The 16,911-nt window shown below is 43.1% G+C and overlaps 1 protein-coding gene and 1 long non-coding RNA gene across 2 annotated transcripts in view; one reads left to right on the forward strand and one right to left on the reverse strand.

Annotated features, from left to right (window-relative positions):
• LOC135306809 (uncharacterized) overlaps positions 1–14,478 on the reverse strand; it is a 32,926-nt gene extending 18,448 nt beyond the window's left edge. The window contains exon 1 of the long non-coding RNA XR_010367578.1: positions 13,350–14,478. This is a non-coding gene — a long non-coding RNA (uncharacterized LOC135306809). The remainder of the gene's footprint in view (positions 1–13,349) is intronic.
• TECTB (tectorin beta) lies at positions 851–11,395 on the forward strand. Its single transcript, XM_064429586.1, has 10 exons — positions 851–987; positions 3,829–3,999; positions 4,907–4,995; positions 6,726–6,916; positions 7,315–7,457; positions 7,538–7,610; positions 8,913–9,016; positions 9,096–9,179; positions 9,372–9,534; positions 11,279–11,395. The coding sequence occupies exons 3-10, from the start codon at positions 4,920–4,922 to the stop codon at positions 11,393–11,395; spliced, it is 951 nt and encodes a 316-aa protein (XP_064285656.1). The 5' UTR covers positions 851–987; positions 3,829–3,999; positions 4,907–4,919.
• Positions 14,479–16,911: the final 2,433 nt, after the last annotated feature.

Below are 16,911 nucleotides of genomic sequence, written 5' to 3' on the forward strand. Positions count from 1 at the left end.
GGCATTCAAATGAACATGAAATATAATTATTGACTTCAGCCACAATTTTGTGTTCAGCAAGATTTGCTGTTGCAAATATCTGTCTTGAACAGCAGAATTATGAAGGTTTTTTCAGCTGAGTGACTGTCCTCTCTTACACCAGGAGTGCATGTACCAGCAGCAGCACTGTCTCACCAAGCTCAGGTGATTGCTGAAAAATTATGAATCAGTGTTGCGTAGTTACACAGACAGAGAGCTAATGCACAAGGAAGTCAAGAGCAGAAGACTGTCTCTTCTGGTGGCCTGAACATCCATCTCTGGTTTTTATGTGACTCTTCCACAACATCACAGTTTCCTCTCACTTCCCCTTCTTCTGACAGGTCTTGTGCAGTTACTGAAGAATATCAGTCACCTGGGGACTTGGGGTGCAGGAGATCTGTGGGTCCCAGGCTCTCTGTACGTACATGCACTATCCTACAATCTGCTCACAAAACTAAAACATTCATAGAAAAGAAATGTAGAATCATTTAGGTTGGAAAAAGATCTTGAAGTCCGACTGTCCTAATTTCCAAGACCACCACTAACCACGTCCTTTAGTACCACATCTGCATGTACCTGCAGGGATGGTGACTCAGTCATGTGCTGAAGTGAGTGACCAGCCACGTGCCATGAGTAATAAACTACTGGAAAGGTATTTACACTGTAAAAGGCAAAACAATCCTAAATCCCTAAGGTATTTATGACTTGAGGGAATAAGTATACACAGCACAGCTCAATCAGGCTTCAGGAAAATTTGATTGTATCAACACAGTGCTGCACTTCCAAGAGGATCCACTCACTCAGATCAGGCCAAATATAAATACAGCTGCTATGCTTCCAGACCCAGCATGGATGTCTCTATGCCTGTGGGATAAATACACCCCTTATCTCAGACAAAACTGAGTTTGCCAGGTTTTGGTGTGTGGGAGCACCTTAATTTATATGTTGCAGCCTCTAGCTGAGTGTCAGGTGATCTGCCTTCCCCTGGAATCAGCTGCCTGTCTCCATAGATCCTCATTATCTCATAAGTCCTTCCATATAGCTAAGGGACTCTTTAGGTTTATTGTTTTGTCCAAAACCAATGAAAATTGCATGTTGCAATATCGCTTGCAGGTTCAAACAGCAGAACCTCATTTGCTTCATGTAAGAGCCAGACAGTTGATACTCACACAGCTTTCCATCACAATGTGAGGAACAAGGCTGGAGACATAAGCTGCCCTTGTAGGCCACAATAAGGCCTTCATTTGCTCTTGGTTGAAATCTTTACAAATACTTAGGTTGCTGAGATTATTCAATGGTCTTGGAAACACTCAGGGAACGGCAACAATCCTCAATGGTCTGCTTTGCAAGTTAATGGCTTTCCTTTCTCTGTGTGTGCACTTACTGAGAGAAACCTAACCCTTCCCCAAGCCTTCACCTCTGATCAGTGCAGATATCAAATGCTGGTTGGTTTAGGTACATTTTGTGCTTGTTTCTCATGCAAATGCAAACTACTATACACCAGCTGGCACCACTGCCAAATTTGTTTCATGGTTTTCATTCTGTTTTCTACCTTTTGCCTAAAAGGAGTATTATGTACATGGAGATAAGTTTTCTCTGAGAAGATAGTGGGAGATTTATTTTCTCTTACAAATTATGGGATTAGATCCATTTTGGAGTAATTCCACTGAAACCTGTACTGTTATAGCAAAGATAATTTAATTAGAGTATTTGCTAAAAATCATGAGTAAAAAGCTAATCTATGTTTCAAGAGCTTTGTTAATATTATGATGAGGTGGATCACTTACATAATTTTTAGCAAGGCATTTACACTATGCCTAATCAAAGTTAGCCAAATATCTTATGCTGTAAATCAGCCCTGTGGGTGCAGGCGTGATAGGCCAAGTCCAAGCACAGGACTGAATCTGATTCTTTGAATTTGAAGAATTAGCTTGCACACAACCACGAGTCCTTTCTCATGCCCAAAGTCACAAGCCTTCTCCTGCAAGCCCCCCTTGTTTCTGGGCTGTATATTCTTGTCAACAGGTTTGATCATAAAGTCTCACCAGAAACTCTGATTTCTTCTTCCAGACTAAATACACGGTCATATACAGAAAGACAAAAAATAGTGCATGTTGACACAGTGTATATTTAGATTTAGCTTTAGAAAACCAAAATTAGGCCTGAATCCCTGCAGGATTTGGGGTGAGGCTATAAAACAGACACCTGGAATTAAGTCTTTCTTCCTTTAGGATTTCTGATAGGGATGATCTCTAGTTAGAGAGATCACACCAAATGATTGATGAGCTTTGGTTCTTGTTCAGTGGATTGTTCTTTAATTCAATTAAAATAACAAACCCCTGCCAGAGGATTTTATCCATGTGTTCATCTTTAAGTAATCTCATTTAAATCAGAATGTGGTGGCTTGCAGGCTCACAAGAACAGTAAGAACAATTCCTTACAAAGCTTCAATCATTGTTCTGACTTGATGTTTGAAGTTAAGCACTGGCATGTAAAGGCTTTTCAAGGGCTTTGGATCAGTTTGCCAGAAAAGGTCACCCTGATTACTTAATTCTCATATCACTGCAGATTCACCTGCACACGACCATCACTGAGCAGCCCCCTCACAGTGCAGGTGCACCCATGACCCTGCTTTACTCAGATCTTCTGGCTTGACACACTTCTTGTAGTGAATGCTGTCCTCAAGGTTTTCCTATAAATCTCACTCACAGGCCAGCTAAAAACTCCTTGTTGAGCATTTCAGGTTTAGGTCAGGGCCACTGTGCTCTTCCATTGCACTCTCTCCTACAAGAACTCCAGACTATTGACAACTGGTACAGCGTTATTACTGTGCCACCCTATTTGCCAAAAACTGCTTGAGAGAAGGCAGATCCACACCAAAGTCCTGCTGTGGATGGAACAGGGTTCTGCACAAGAGGAGCTACCAGACCGTCTGTGAGGAGCCCCACAGGGCTGGGTCCCACAGGTGTTCTGTGACTCAAGAATCAGAGCATGAGTGGTTCAACAGCACACGGGCCTGGGGAGGCTTTGGGACACAGTGCCCCAAGCTGGGGCTGGGCCAGTTCCCATGGCAAGGCTGTTTAAAGCCCATATTCTGTATAAAATAGCAGTAGTGCACACACTACTTTTTCTGGGCCTTTCACTACAAGCTGACACAAACAGGATGTAATGGGGCACCAGAAAATCCTACCAGCCAGCCAAGACTTTCACAGGCACCTTCATCACCAGTGGTCATACAAAGAGTAAATTTGTTTCAGTTTTGTGCGCAATGGCAAATTTTACACAATCTATAGTTTAATATTCAATGAATATTACACAGCCTTATGTGCATTTAGTATTACATACTATTATTATGTAGTATAATGTTAAGGCTTATGGAAGAGCCTACCTAAACTCAGATTACCTGCCTGTGAGCTTTTAGGAAAAAAAAAAGTTAAAAAAACCAACACCACAAGTAATATATGATCTGTTGCCATTACTTTTGTTCATTTATATGGCAGAAAAGCTTGACATTCTCAATAAACCATTTAAGACAAGCAACTAATTCCTATAAATATGTTTTCACGGAATTCTAGCAGGCAGTTGTAGCTTCATCTCTCCAGAAATTCTACATTTTCCTAATAAAATCACAAATTTAAAAAAAATTGTACTTTCAGCAGGTTTCTGATCACTTGTTTGCAAGATCTGTAAAAAAACACTGTAGAAAAATTTGTAAAAATCAAATAGCAGCAATGCAGACTTATCTAGGGGAAGAAAACTGCTTTTCTATAACTCTTTTTTTTTTCCTCTCACACTGGACAATACTGGCAGGTTGAGATTGAACCAGAGATGGGCTCCTTTTACAAGATTGCTTATATAAAGCGAAGATAACACCAGCTGGGTTCATTTGAAAGAGGACATCTTGGAAAGAGCTGACAGCGCTGCTTTTGGAAAAAGACTGGAATGAAAATCTGAAATAATTAGCTCCTTCCTGTTTCGTAGGTATTACGTTTAATTTCTTGTAGAATGTATAGGATGATAATTAGAAAGAATTGTCACTGATATGTACTTTAAGACCCTTTTATAAACTCATATATATTTATATATTTTTAAATAGAGGCTGAGTGAAACTGTTGGAATTGATTAGTTTTGTTAGAACTACTAAATTGGATTGTTGTTTTTTTCCCATAAATGATATTTCTTACTTCTGACTTAGTCTCTTTAGTGATGTGTGTATGAGGGCTGATATTGAAGTGTCTTCAAAGGGAAAGTATGAGAACTGCAGTCCCAGTCCCACAGGCTGTAGATGTTTTTCCCCTGTGGGAAACAGCTTTCAGGTTAGAGACCTGAAATGTAAATGTAAATAACTTCTATGGATGTTTTCCTCGAAATTCAACATTTAGCAGCAAAGGAAAAAATGTATAATTCACCAAAACTGAGCTACCTTAAGTTTATATGCACCAGAATAGCCATCACCACAGAGAATAGTTTCAGCACTAAATTTTAAGCACATTATATATGTTGTTGTGTCATATTTCTTCTAGTAATTTCTATTCCCTCTTTTTTTCAAATCCCATTTTTCAATTTCATTTGGTTATATTAACACTTTAGGTTTAGAATCTTTGCAATAGAATAGAATAATTGAAATAATTAAAAGCCATCACTAAACTGAGATAGTAAAATTGTCACAATGGTGACCCAGTTATAGCAATGGTCTTTGAAAGATTTACCCTGTAGTTTCAATTACATTGGGTGACAGGGTATCAGTAATGTTATTTTTTCTCTCTGCAAAAAGGGACATTTTAACAGTAGCTACTACAAGCTCAGGAGTAGACATTGCTGAAGATAATGCATGGTATTTATTTCCACCTTTAAAGACATTTTCAACTTTTATTTCCTGTGTCCTCAGATCATTGTAAGAAATGGTGACTCTTGCTATTTATCTGCTGGTCATCTTGGCTCGAGCTCTTGCAGGGCCTTGCAGCCCAAATAAAGCAGGTAAAATAACTTATGTCTCCTAAGATCTTCTCCTGTAATTAAGCTGCCAAAGGGCTTTTTCATTCAAAATCAAAAGGTTTTCCTTCAGAAAGTTAAAGTGTGGATTCTGTAAAGCTAATCCTTAGATTTCTTTTGTTGACCTGTTTGAGCTAACACATTCAAGAATGTTCCATTCAAGTCCTAACCCCACAAAGAATTAGGCATGTAGTTAACAGTGCAAGAAAGTTAGTCACAAATGCATAAAATAGCAACGGGAACAAAACCAATTAGAAATTTTCTGTAATAGTACAGGCTAGATGCAGCAGATCTTTGCTGCCCAAACTGGGCTTTAGTCCTACAGACTACAGTCAGATTGCCAGTGGTGATTGAATGTGCTGGGCTGAACTCCTGAACAACACCATTATACTAAAGCAAGAAAAATACAAAATTCATTGAAAGTAGGGCTCTAATTGCACACTGATTAGTGCCTAGAAACTAGAGACAGACCTGTAAAATAAATTTCACCACAATTGCAAAATGTGCTCTAGAAATGTGTTGAAATATGCCTCAATTTAGTGTTTGCTTTTTAGTGCATGACTGCTGTCAGATTACTGTCAGTCATTTCATGGTATATCTAAAGTATTTGGCCCTCTAGCCATTTATTTCAGTACCTCTATTTGCACAAGCAGTTTTTCTTAACTGCAGGAGTTTTCATAGCTCTGAAGTTGCCAGTTTTAAATCTGAGCATTAACACAAGCAGAATCAGCTTGCATGTGCTAGAGGTTTGTTAATCAGAAAAAAATCAGGTTGTTGTCTAGCTGATTTTCCCAGATTATTCCCTAGCAGACATGGAAAGGCTGCAAAATGAGGCTTTAACATAAAAAAATGAGAGTGGCAAGGGCTTTAAAAGAACTGGATAATTCCAGAGAGGGTGCCTTTTTTTCTCACTGTAGTAATTGGAAGTCTTCCTCAGTTTTCAGGTTAGTCAATATTTGCCCTTAAAATTTCCATCAGATGTTCAAATTAGCTCTGCCTGTGAAAAATATCCAATTCTCTATCATGAAGCAATCAGTCTGTCTGTTATGATGTTCAGCATTCATGTGTGTATTAGCAATCAGCATGTTTGGAAACACACAGCACTGCTGTTAACAGGGCTGGAGTTTGGTCATTTCCTATTGTTGTTAGCAGAGCCAGGTTCTTCAGTTCAGTTTTAGATCTTGGCTTTTGACTTGACAATTGGAAAAATTCTGTTTGTGCCAGCTCTACAGTGCCAGTTCAAGAGGAGAAAAGGCAGAATATCTCTATTGTAGCCAAGATTTATACACCAGTGCAAAACACTGCAGATCTACGAAGCCTACCAAACAACCTCACCAATATTATTTTCACAGAGTCAGTGGTGTTACAGAAACCAGCTTTGCAGCATAAGTTAATGAGACATTTTCAGTGCAGTCCTTTTTTACTTCAGGTTTCTCACCAGTGTCTCTGCTTTTCAACCAGCTATTCCAGAAAGATGAAAAATTTTCACAAAGTTCTGCATTGATTAGAAGGCAAAGGCTAAACTCTTCCAAAGAGGACAGATTTGAACAACCTAAAGGTCTGTTTTGTGTAGCAAAAGCTGCTCTCGTTAGGGGACCTTCCAGCACACACCCCTGTTCACAGAAGGTTAAGCCCAATGGAAAGTAAGTGGGCAGACCACCTCTTTGAAAGGAAATTACCACTGGATAACTCTAGGTGTATCATTTTCCTTCCAGATGTAATTCTGGTATACTGCTATCCTAAAACCATCATTACCAGAATTCCAGAGTGTCCTTATGGATGGGAGGTTAACCAGCTGGCACTTGGAGGCATTTGCTACAATGGGATCCACGATTCAGGATATTACCAATTCACAATCCCAGACCTGTCACCTAAAAACAAATCATACTGTGGCACCCAGTCAGAGGTAAGACTACGAAGGTCAGCATTTCTGACTCAGGAAATGGCTGTGCTCATTTGAGAGAGTCCTGTCCTCTTCAGCTTGAAGTAAGCTTTAGGTACCAATGAAAGAAGGAGACAAAGTGCAGAGTCAAGGAGAAGGAAGAATCACACAGCTGTGCTTTGCAGTTCCAGGCAAAATACTCACAGGCTTAGTGATATTAGTCTGCTGTTCACCTGCACCTGTGTTACACAGAACTTATGTTTAGTAAGGCATATGAATAGGCAGCACAGCATACAAAGAGCTACCAATCTATGTTTCCTTGGGGAGGCAGTTTTCACACCAGATTCTTCATGTTTTAAAGAACATTCCTGATGCCTCAAGGACTCAGTACTGCCCACATTTCTCTGTCTCACCATTCACAGTTCAAGAATCCTGTGTATCACTTCTATAACTCCATCGTCTCCAATGACTCCTCCGTGATTGTGAAGAGCCAGCCTGTGAATTACTCATTCACCTGCACATACAATGCCAACTACCTGGTGAACCAGGCTGCCTTTGACCAAAGGTACATCCTCTTCTGGGAGTGTGTCTCACCCTGTCCTCATCACCATGCCTCACTGATACAGAATTCTGTCCTGTCCCCAGGGTGGCCACTGTCCATGTGAAGAACGGGAGCTCTGGTTCATTTGAAAGCCAGCTGTCCCTCAACTTCTACTCTGTAAGTGCTCTTTGCCACTCACACCTTCACCTTTACCTTACAAAGGCTTCAGCCAAAGAGCTGTTAAAAACAGGGCTGCTGCTCCTGACTTTTATGTGTCATAGAGCACACTACTAACCTGGAACAGATAATTGCAGTGGGATTGGCAGGGGTTCTTTCTGCTGATTAACAGGGATATACTTAAAGTGAACAAAGCAGACACATGCCAACTGTTCTTTTAATCCCTCAAAATCAGACAGATTTCTCTGCTGAGAGATACATTTCTAACCTGCTGGCTGGTTTTATAAGAAAAATCAAAACTTGTGTGTAGTCCCACTGCAAGAGCAGCATGAATCTGCACATAGTCCTGGCCTTGCATGGCCTCTATAGACACAGCAAAGCTCCTTGCATTTCTCTTGCAGCTTTCTCCCTGGTCCTCTCACCTGACAGATATTTAATGTACCCCACAGGTCTTTAGGTCATGCTGGAATTTTGTTGCCAACAAAATTTTGTCCCTTGATACCAGGCAGATCCTTTGAAGCATCCCTCTCCTCTCTGTAGCTCCACTGCACTGCTGGAGCAGCCAGCTCCTAATCCTGGAATCTTTTCTCCACAAAAGCACAGAAAAAAGCTCCAAAACAGCCTTTCTATTTTAGCACAGCTAGAAAAAGCACAACTAGGAACTTACTGTGTTAAAATTACAGGCCAGGTAAAAGGAGTATTTACCACTAGGTAAACCAATGCTAGGACTAAACCTGATATTATTTGTACAGTTCTGGTGCTAGCTTTGTAATCATTTTTCCCAACAAGAAGCATTGGGATTTAAGGTAGACATTTCAGTGTATTTGCAACCAAAACTTTTCACCTGAGTACCATACTGCTCCATGTTCAGCAGGCTCACTTTTTTCTTGTGATTTCTGCTTGTCTTCATTCCTTTTCTGCAACATGTGGCTATGTCCCAACTCCATTCCCATTCTATACACTCACCTTCATTCTCACTCCCACCAGCTTTCCCCACCACCAGAAGCAGCAGCAGCAAGCTTGCTTCCCACCCATGCTGCATGGGAATACATGCAATACATGCTACAGCCAAACAGCATCAAGTTCTGTCACCGATCATCATTATATGCCAAATATTAATTAAAATATTTTTAAACATCATCTTGGGTTTGCAATAATCTTACTACCAGTGTACAATTTTGAGATTTCCGGTTATAAGAACCCAGATTTTTGTGGTGAATCTCTCCAGGGGTGTCTGAATTTGAATCATGCCTTGCTTTGCATACAAGTAATGTATGATGGCTTTGTCTTTGTCTTTCAAAGAATGCCAAGTTCTCAAGTATAAAAGAAGCCCCCTTTGTGGTTGAAACATCAGAAATTGGTTCTGACATATTTGCTGGAGTGGAAGCCAAGGGCTTAAGTGACAGGTAGGCAAGGGAAGGAGGAATGAATAATAAATTGGCAATTGGGACATTCCTCGCTAATCTGGGGTTTGTATCTCCGCAGGTTTAAAGTTGTTCTCAACAACTGCTGGGCAACTCCCTCCTCAGAGTATTTCTACCAGATCCACTGGCCTCTGATCACCAAGGGGTAGGTGCTGGTAGGACCCAGGGGAGCACCTCTGCTCAGCCCAGCCCTGAGGATGACTGGAAAGCTGGTTGAGGGGTATAAGGGGGCAAAGAAAAAGCTGGCCCACAGCAGGGAAAATGCTTTCATCAAACTGTCACCTCAGGACACTGAAGCCATGGGGGCTCTGACACTTCTTCTCCACACACAACACAGGTGTGCCACGGACTACTCCATCCTGGTGCACGAGAACGGGAAGACGAACCGGGCCACGTTCCAGTTCAACGCCTTCCGCTTCCGCAACATCCCCAAGCTGTCCAAGGTCTGGCTGCACTGCGAGACGCACGTCTGCGACAGCGAGAAGTTCTCCTGCCCCGTGGTAAGGCCTCCGTGCTGCAGAAGCACACGGTGCCACCTTCAGACAGAGGATGGCCAGCCCTCCCCGGGTGTTTGCAGGTGCAGAGCCAGCACCAGGGCTCTCAGCAGGTGGAGGCAGGGCACCGTGTGAGCCCCTGTCGTGCCACAGGCAACATTGGGAAACTTGTTTAAAAGTATTGAGAAATAAGGTAGCCATTGAAAAACTCAGCTCCTGTCGATATCCCAGACTACAGTCCTGTCTGACAAACAGCTACAGTTAATCGCAAGCCTGGAAAAAAGGAGAAAGTTGAGCTTTTTCCATTCAAGTATCTTGGTAGTAAGAGCAGCCTGGGGACAGTGGGAGTCTCAAAGCTCCCTATCCCCCTTCCCAAGGAAAGTTCTCTCTGCCATGCTGCAGCAAGTTGTTACTCTTGCAGACATCCTGCTCTGCACAAAATACATAAATTGTCTCTGGAGCAGGAAATGAGGTAGAAAAGTGGATTCCTGTATCCTTAGATGGCAGTATGGTGAGGGTGCTATACGGGGACATAATTTAACAAGGGCAAGTGCCCATAAAATGTCTTTCTTTAAAGACTTCTCTCTCCACCCTTCACCAAGTCAGAGCTTTAACATTCTTTCTCTCATGCAACGAAATAGAATTTTATTTAACCTGAAATGGAAGCCCAAAATACTCTTTAGCCAATATACTGTCATTTCAACAACAAATGTTTCTTGCTGGAGAAGAGAAAGCATCACTCCTGTTGAGCCAAATTTTTCTTTCTAACCCCTTTCTCAGCCCAGGAGAAAATTAAGGCAGCATTTTGTATTATACAGCTTCAGTGCTATGCAGGAGGAACTGACTTGTGCAAAATTTGCATGTTTGACAAAAACACGTTGTTAGAAATTCTAAGTTTCAAAGGCAACAGAAAAAACTCTTAGATTTTGCTGTTTGTTTTTCAAGATTTCTTCAACTTTTTATCCAGATCAGAGTTAAAAGAAAACACAAACCCATTACTTCATATGTGCCCCTCTGGCAGTACTGTCAAACACCTGCATCATCCTTTCAGGCACTGTGTGGAATTCCCACCTCACCCTTCAGTGCAGGATAATTGCTCGATCAGCAACATCCCTTGAGTCCAGTTCCCACTCAAAAATGCAGCTGGTGGACTCCTGCAATTAAGGTTGAAGCAACCTGGTGGTCTGTGCTTACAAGAAACTCATAACCAGAATTACTACATGCTGTGAGTTTGTAATAAAAATGCCCACAGCTGGGGATCTGCAAAGGTCAGGAGCTGCACAAGGACCTTTAATCTGCAGAGCACTGCCACCAATACAGACCTTGTCAGCTGTGACAGGCATCATTAGTGCTGGACATGAGCTGATCTATATGGAAAGGATTTGGTGCTTCCTGTTTCTACCCAATGGGCAACAATTATCATCAGCAATAAACAACCACAGAAACCTTCACAGAGGTCAGGGGTTAAACAGATGGAGCTCAGTTCCCCCCTTCTTGAGAGAAGTTTTGTTTAAGGCAGGGTGGGAAAGGCAGCTCACCAAAATCTTCAGAAAATGAACTGTAAAGACTCTCTTTAAATCTCTCCTGCACTAAAACCCCCAGTAATTACAGGCAAAAAAAAAAAAAAAGGCCCTGGAAAATATGCAGTAATTTTTTGGTTGGAAACATAAGAATTGTGTCTGGGTTTTTGGTTTTTTTGTATAATTTTTAATTGTTTTGGTATACCTGGGTTTCTCTCTGCTCTCTTGAGACCTGTGACAAACGCAAGCAGCGCGCGGAACAAACCGGAGGCGTTCTGGTGGCGGAGATCACCGTGCGCAGTAAGTGCCTGGGCTCCTGGGGTGCTTCTCCCTTTGGGAAGCAATGAAACTGCCAGCCAAGGAGCAAGCAGAGGGAGACAAAGCCCTCTGTCAGACCCCATTCCCCCGGGGCGTCAGGAGTCTCCAACAGAAGTTGGTCCCCTCCAACTCTGGCAGAAGAGCTCAGTGAAATTCTCTTCATTTGCCAAGTGAGTCAAGGCCCCCCTTTGGCATTTATGATCAATGGCCAAACCACTGGCACACCAAGCTGGCAGTGAAAGCTCTGCTCACCTGCCTGTGACCTCAGCAGCAGCTCAGACACGCTCTGACAGGTTGCACAGGAGTGGGAGAGAGGTCAGGAGCAGCAGGAAAGTTTTTCTTTACACTGTGGGTCTGTACTTCAGCATATCCATAACACCTTCATGTGTTGCAGGGATGACTTGTGCCAATCCCTCCTGACACATGATGGCACTGCCATCAGCCTTTCCCACTGTAGAACAACTGTCTCCTCCAACTGCTGCCTCCTGCAGGCACCAGGGATTTCTCTCTGAGCTGGTTCACTTTTTGAAACAAGTTCTTGGAACAAACAATGTTTTCACTAGAGCCCTTTACACTTGTTTATCAACTGTATCTGCACCAATCTGAAAGCCAACTTAAAATTACAAATACAGGTACAGTAGAATTATTACAATCCATTATGTTGCACCAGTAAACCCCCATCGATGTTAGAAGGTAAAAGAACTGAGGATCCTGTTATAACTTCAAACAGTAAATCCAAGAGGAAGAAATATTCAGAATTTAAAAATGTGACAAATGTTTCCTGTTTTGCTTTTACAAAGCACACTGGTGCACTTTGCTCTATTTTAAACATCATCCTGATGTAATCTTTTTCTTCCTCTTTTATGCAGGCAAAGGGTTATCCAGATTTTACACACTCTCAGGTAAACAGCAAAGTATGACAATGAAAGTATCAATCCCAAATATGGACTTTGAGTATCTTTGTCAACATAAAATCCATAGCTCAAATAAAAAACCCGAAATATCAGTAAATTTGACAGAAGAGTGAACATTTCAAAAGCATATTTTATTTCCCAGTGTAATATACTTTCCTTTTGGTAGACACCAAAAGACAGACACCCTCACACCAGACAATAAAATCATAGCAATTACTTCCAATACTGAACAATCTTCTTTCTCTAATTGTCACACCCTCTTCCCAAAAAGGAACAATCATGTTTTACTGGGTTAACAGGGGTGTCTGAAAGCATTTCTGATTGGAAAGGCTTTGAAACACACCTTTCAAAGTCTATTTGTTAATATTTGATATGTTGACAGAGCCACATTAGGCCATGCAGTTTTATTGAATGGGGTGGGGAGAGAAGGTGAAAGGGAGCTGACAGGGAAGTACTCACCTACAGCCTGTGTTTCTCTTGCAGATGTCATCTTCCACCTACTTTTCGTGATTGGATTTTCTGCTGTTTTATTATAAAATGCAGCCCAGCTCTACTTCAGAACTTTCCCAGATCCTGTTTGGACCTGGACTTCTTTACTAAAGATGTTTATTTTACACAGGAAAAAGGAAAGCCACTAAAAATCCTTGTGCACCATTTTACCGGATAAATAAAACATTCCATGAGCTTTGTGCCTCCAATTCTGGAAAATCCCAAAGCAGATTTGCTTCTCCCAAGTCTCTGCTGGCATTTTGAACTGGTGAAAACTCTTGGGTTATGCATTCTGTCAACACCTCCTTTTAAAAAGCTGTGATGGCAATAGGACTTGTTACTAAATAGAATATAGAGATGTGCAAACTCAGCATTTTTCAGTGCCAAATTTACCTTCAGGGTCCCCCTTCTCTGCCAGTCTCAGTGTGGTACCAAACTCCCCTCCAGGCCTGGCCTTGCAAAGTCCCAGCTTGTTCTGTGAAGTCTTGGAACAAAACAAAAACCAACCTAACATGTCAAGGATGGGAGGAAAGGGTGCTTTTCATGTAGCAGTAATTAGAAGGTGCTCAGAGTTAATTACCTGACATTTCTTTCCTGATTCTCAGTGTTGTCAGTATTGATTGGTTGGATTAAGTAGAGCACACTGTAGGAGTAGGATGTCTTGCTGACTGGACAGGCTCAGTGCTGGATGCTTACACGGTGTGGGAGCATATTGAGCACATCTGAGGTTGGAAAACAAACTAATGAGCTTTGCACTTCCTTGAAGACATAGCCAGTGGCAGACACAGCAGGGTCCAGGTGTTAGGTCTGTACCTAGTAACAACAGCAAGACAAAAGCACTGGAAAGGGAAATCATGATTTATAAAAAGCAGGAAATATCAGGCCATGGAACAATTCCCCAACATAACAGTAGGTTCCTTACTCCCATTAATTACTAGAACAATATTGAAAAAAACCCCTTGAAAGTGTCAGAAACATCCTTAGAACTTTTCCATGAAACTTCCAGGATCCTAAATGTGAAAGAGGGCAGAATGACTACAGTTGTTACACTTCCAACTAATGAACACAGTGGGTGTACCTGTGTTTGCACATACTGAAGCAAAAGCACATTACAGATTTTTTTACTATTGTCTGTAGAGAGGGAGCCTCCTGAATAACTCCGTGAAGGATTTTCAGCTGATAAAGCTCATTTTTGGTAAACTCTCGTTGCAATGAAGATAATGCAGAGCTAGAACATGCACCCATTACGCCCCAGCGGTCAAATAAACACATTCCAGCGTTTCCAGGGGCTCCTTTCGCTGCTCCAGCTGCCGCTCCCCGCCGCGCACGGCAGAGCGCGCCCCGGAGCCGCGCCGAGCTGCGCCGCGCTGCTGCTCCGGGATGCTCTGAGCCGGGCATCGCCCGGCAGGCTCTGACCCGCGCTCGCTGCTTTAGCTCCCTCTCCTCTGCTCTCCTCCCGCTGACACCCCGCCTCTCAGCACCGCCAAGCGGCTTTTACCTCTTCAAGCTCTTGTCTTTCTCCAAAGCCTGTTTCTTTTGCCTTGCTTTTACAAGTCACTGCACTCCTATCGCGGTTATTTTGTGCAGAAAGCCTTGAATGCAGTTTCCTTGGCAAGTTGGTTAATTCCTTTCTGGTTATGCAAGAAGTGTGGCTTTGGAACCAACCGTGCAGGATTTCAGCAGCTGTGAACGTGCCTGTGAATTCCCAGGCTGCTCCCGCCGGCCGTGGGATGGAGCCTGCGGCACACACATCTCCTGTCCTGTGGCACACACATCTCCTGTCCCATGGCACACACATCTCCTGTCCCGTGGCACACACATCTCCTGTCCTGTGGCACACACATCTCCTGTCCCATGGCACACACATCTCCTGTCCTGTGGCACACACATCTCCTGTCCTGTGGCACACACATCTCCTGTCCCGTGGCACACACATCTCCTGTGGCACACACATCTCCTGTCCCATGGCACACACATCTCCTGTCCTGTGGCACGCACATCTCCTGTCCTGTGGCACACACATCTGTCCTGTGGCACACACATCTGTCCTGTGGCACACACATCTCCTGTCCTGTGGCACACACATCTGTCCTGTGGCACACACATCTCCTGTCCCATGGCACACACATCTCCTGTCCTGTGGCACACACATCTCCTGTCCCGTGGCACAAACATCTCCTGTCCCATGGCACACACATCTCCTGTCCTGTGGCACACACATCTGTCCTGTGGCACACACATCTGTCCTGTGGCACACACATCTCCTGTGGCACACACATCTCTCCTGTGGCACACACATCTGTCCTGTGGCACACACATCTCCTGTCCCATGGCACACACATCTCCTGTCCTGTGGCACACACATCTCCTGTCCCATGGCACACACATCTCCTGTCCCGTGGCACACACATCTCCTGTCCCATGACACACACATCTCCTGTCCCGTGGCACACACATCTCCTGTCCCATGGCACACACATCTCCTGTCCCGTGGCACACACATCTCCTGTCCCGTGGCACACACCGATCTCCCATCTATGTTCCTGCAGTGAGCGGGGCTGGGGCAGCCTTCCTGCCTACTCCCCTCTGGATCACTGTCTCCCTACAGTCCAGAAATGGCTTATTGCCAAAAACAATCAAAACACAACAGAAAAACAGCTGCCAGAGGTGACTGTGGAGAGGTCTATGTGCCAGAGAAGGCAGCAACACACAAACAGGTTTCAGCACCAGGAGTACTGCTCCATCAGAAAACAAAAGTTGTCCATCCTGAATACTTTGCATGAAAAAATATCTACCTTCTTTTTTCCTAACCTAACATATGGCTCATCACTACTTATTCTACTAAACACTATTTATGTTGCCTGTATCAGAAAATGCAATGATTGCTAAAGATTTTAGCACAAGATGAAGTTTGATTGACTTCATCATTTCGGATGGACTAAAATGATGGCTCTTTTCCAGTCAGGGCATGAAGATGCTTGTCTCGATCTCTGCATCTGAAAGACAAACACAAGTCTGCCCATGGAAACATAGGGGCAGGAAGATTATTTAGGGTGGATGCAGATAATCTGTTTATAACCCAACATTTGTCTCCACAAAGATTCCAGTTGGGCTCTGTCCCAGTTCTTCCTTCCATTCGGATGAACTCTAATGAGACGTGAATTTTTGCATTTGTTCCTTCCCACAGTTTGGCACTGCAATGCTGAAACACAAGGTCACAGAGGTCATGACAAGAAGTAGGAGAGAAATGAACACACACAGGCGTCAGGATGATAACAACACGGTTGCAGCACAATGTTGCCAGTACAGTGGCACACTTTACACAATATTTTGTTCATTAAATAGAGGTTCACTTCTCACTTGCAAATGGTAAACAGCATTAACCTGGGTGGCCCTTTTTTTGACAGTCACTGCAGATGCAATTAACAATTCCGAAGGGGTCCAACAAAAACTGCCAATGAAAGAATGAGTCAAATCTAACACAAAATGAGCAAGAATGCCACAATGCCAGCTGGTACCTTCCAATGTGGACAATCTCTCTTTAGTATTCCCAAACAAGCAGTGCTGTTGGCACTGTGATTCCTGTCCTGCCACCCCATGTCTAATAGTGAAGAAGAAGGAGCAGGTACCGAGACTGTCAAGTCAGAATTAATTATGGTCAGTCATTAATGCCTCACATCCTGTGCTGGGATCTCACAATTTCAAATGCAAACTTCAGAATGAAGCCTCAGTAGGTGTTTGCTGAGGGACATGCACATGATCCTGCTGCAGAGATGCCAGGCTGGGTCTGACCTGACATGCCCACCTTGTGCAACCCCTGCTAGGGCAGCCCTGCAAGGAGTGAAGCAGATCAGGGCTGAAAGCCTTTGTGTAGGGGATCTCAGCTCTGTAGCACACTGAGGTAAACAGTGCATGTGCTGCCAGAACTGGCAATACATTACACAATATGAACACAGCAATGTTCCAGATCCAGATGCCATGTATAGAAACTCCCCAGTCTTAATCCTTATTTAAACACCAACTTTATCTCTTTATTCTGTAAATCCATGACATTTTCTTTAAATGTCCAAGTCAGGAACAAGGAAAAACCCTACCTCAGAACAGTATCATGACTCACTACATACAAATCATAGATGCACGTG

This window comes from Passer domesticus, chromosome 8, assembly GCF_036417665.1.
Source record: "Passer domesticus isolate bPasDom1 chromosome 8, bPasDom1.hap1, whole genome shotgun sequence".
Classification (NCBI taxonomy): Eukaryota; Metazoa; Chordata; class Aves; order Passeriformes; family Passeridae; genus Passer; species Passer domesticus.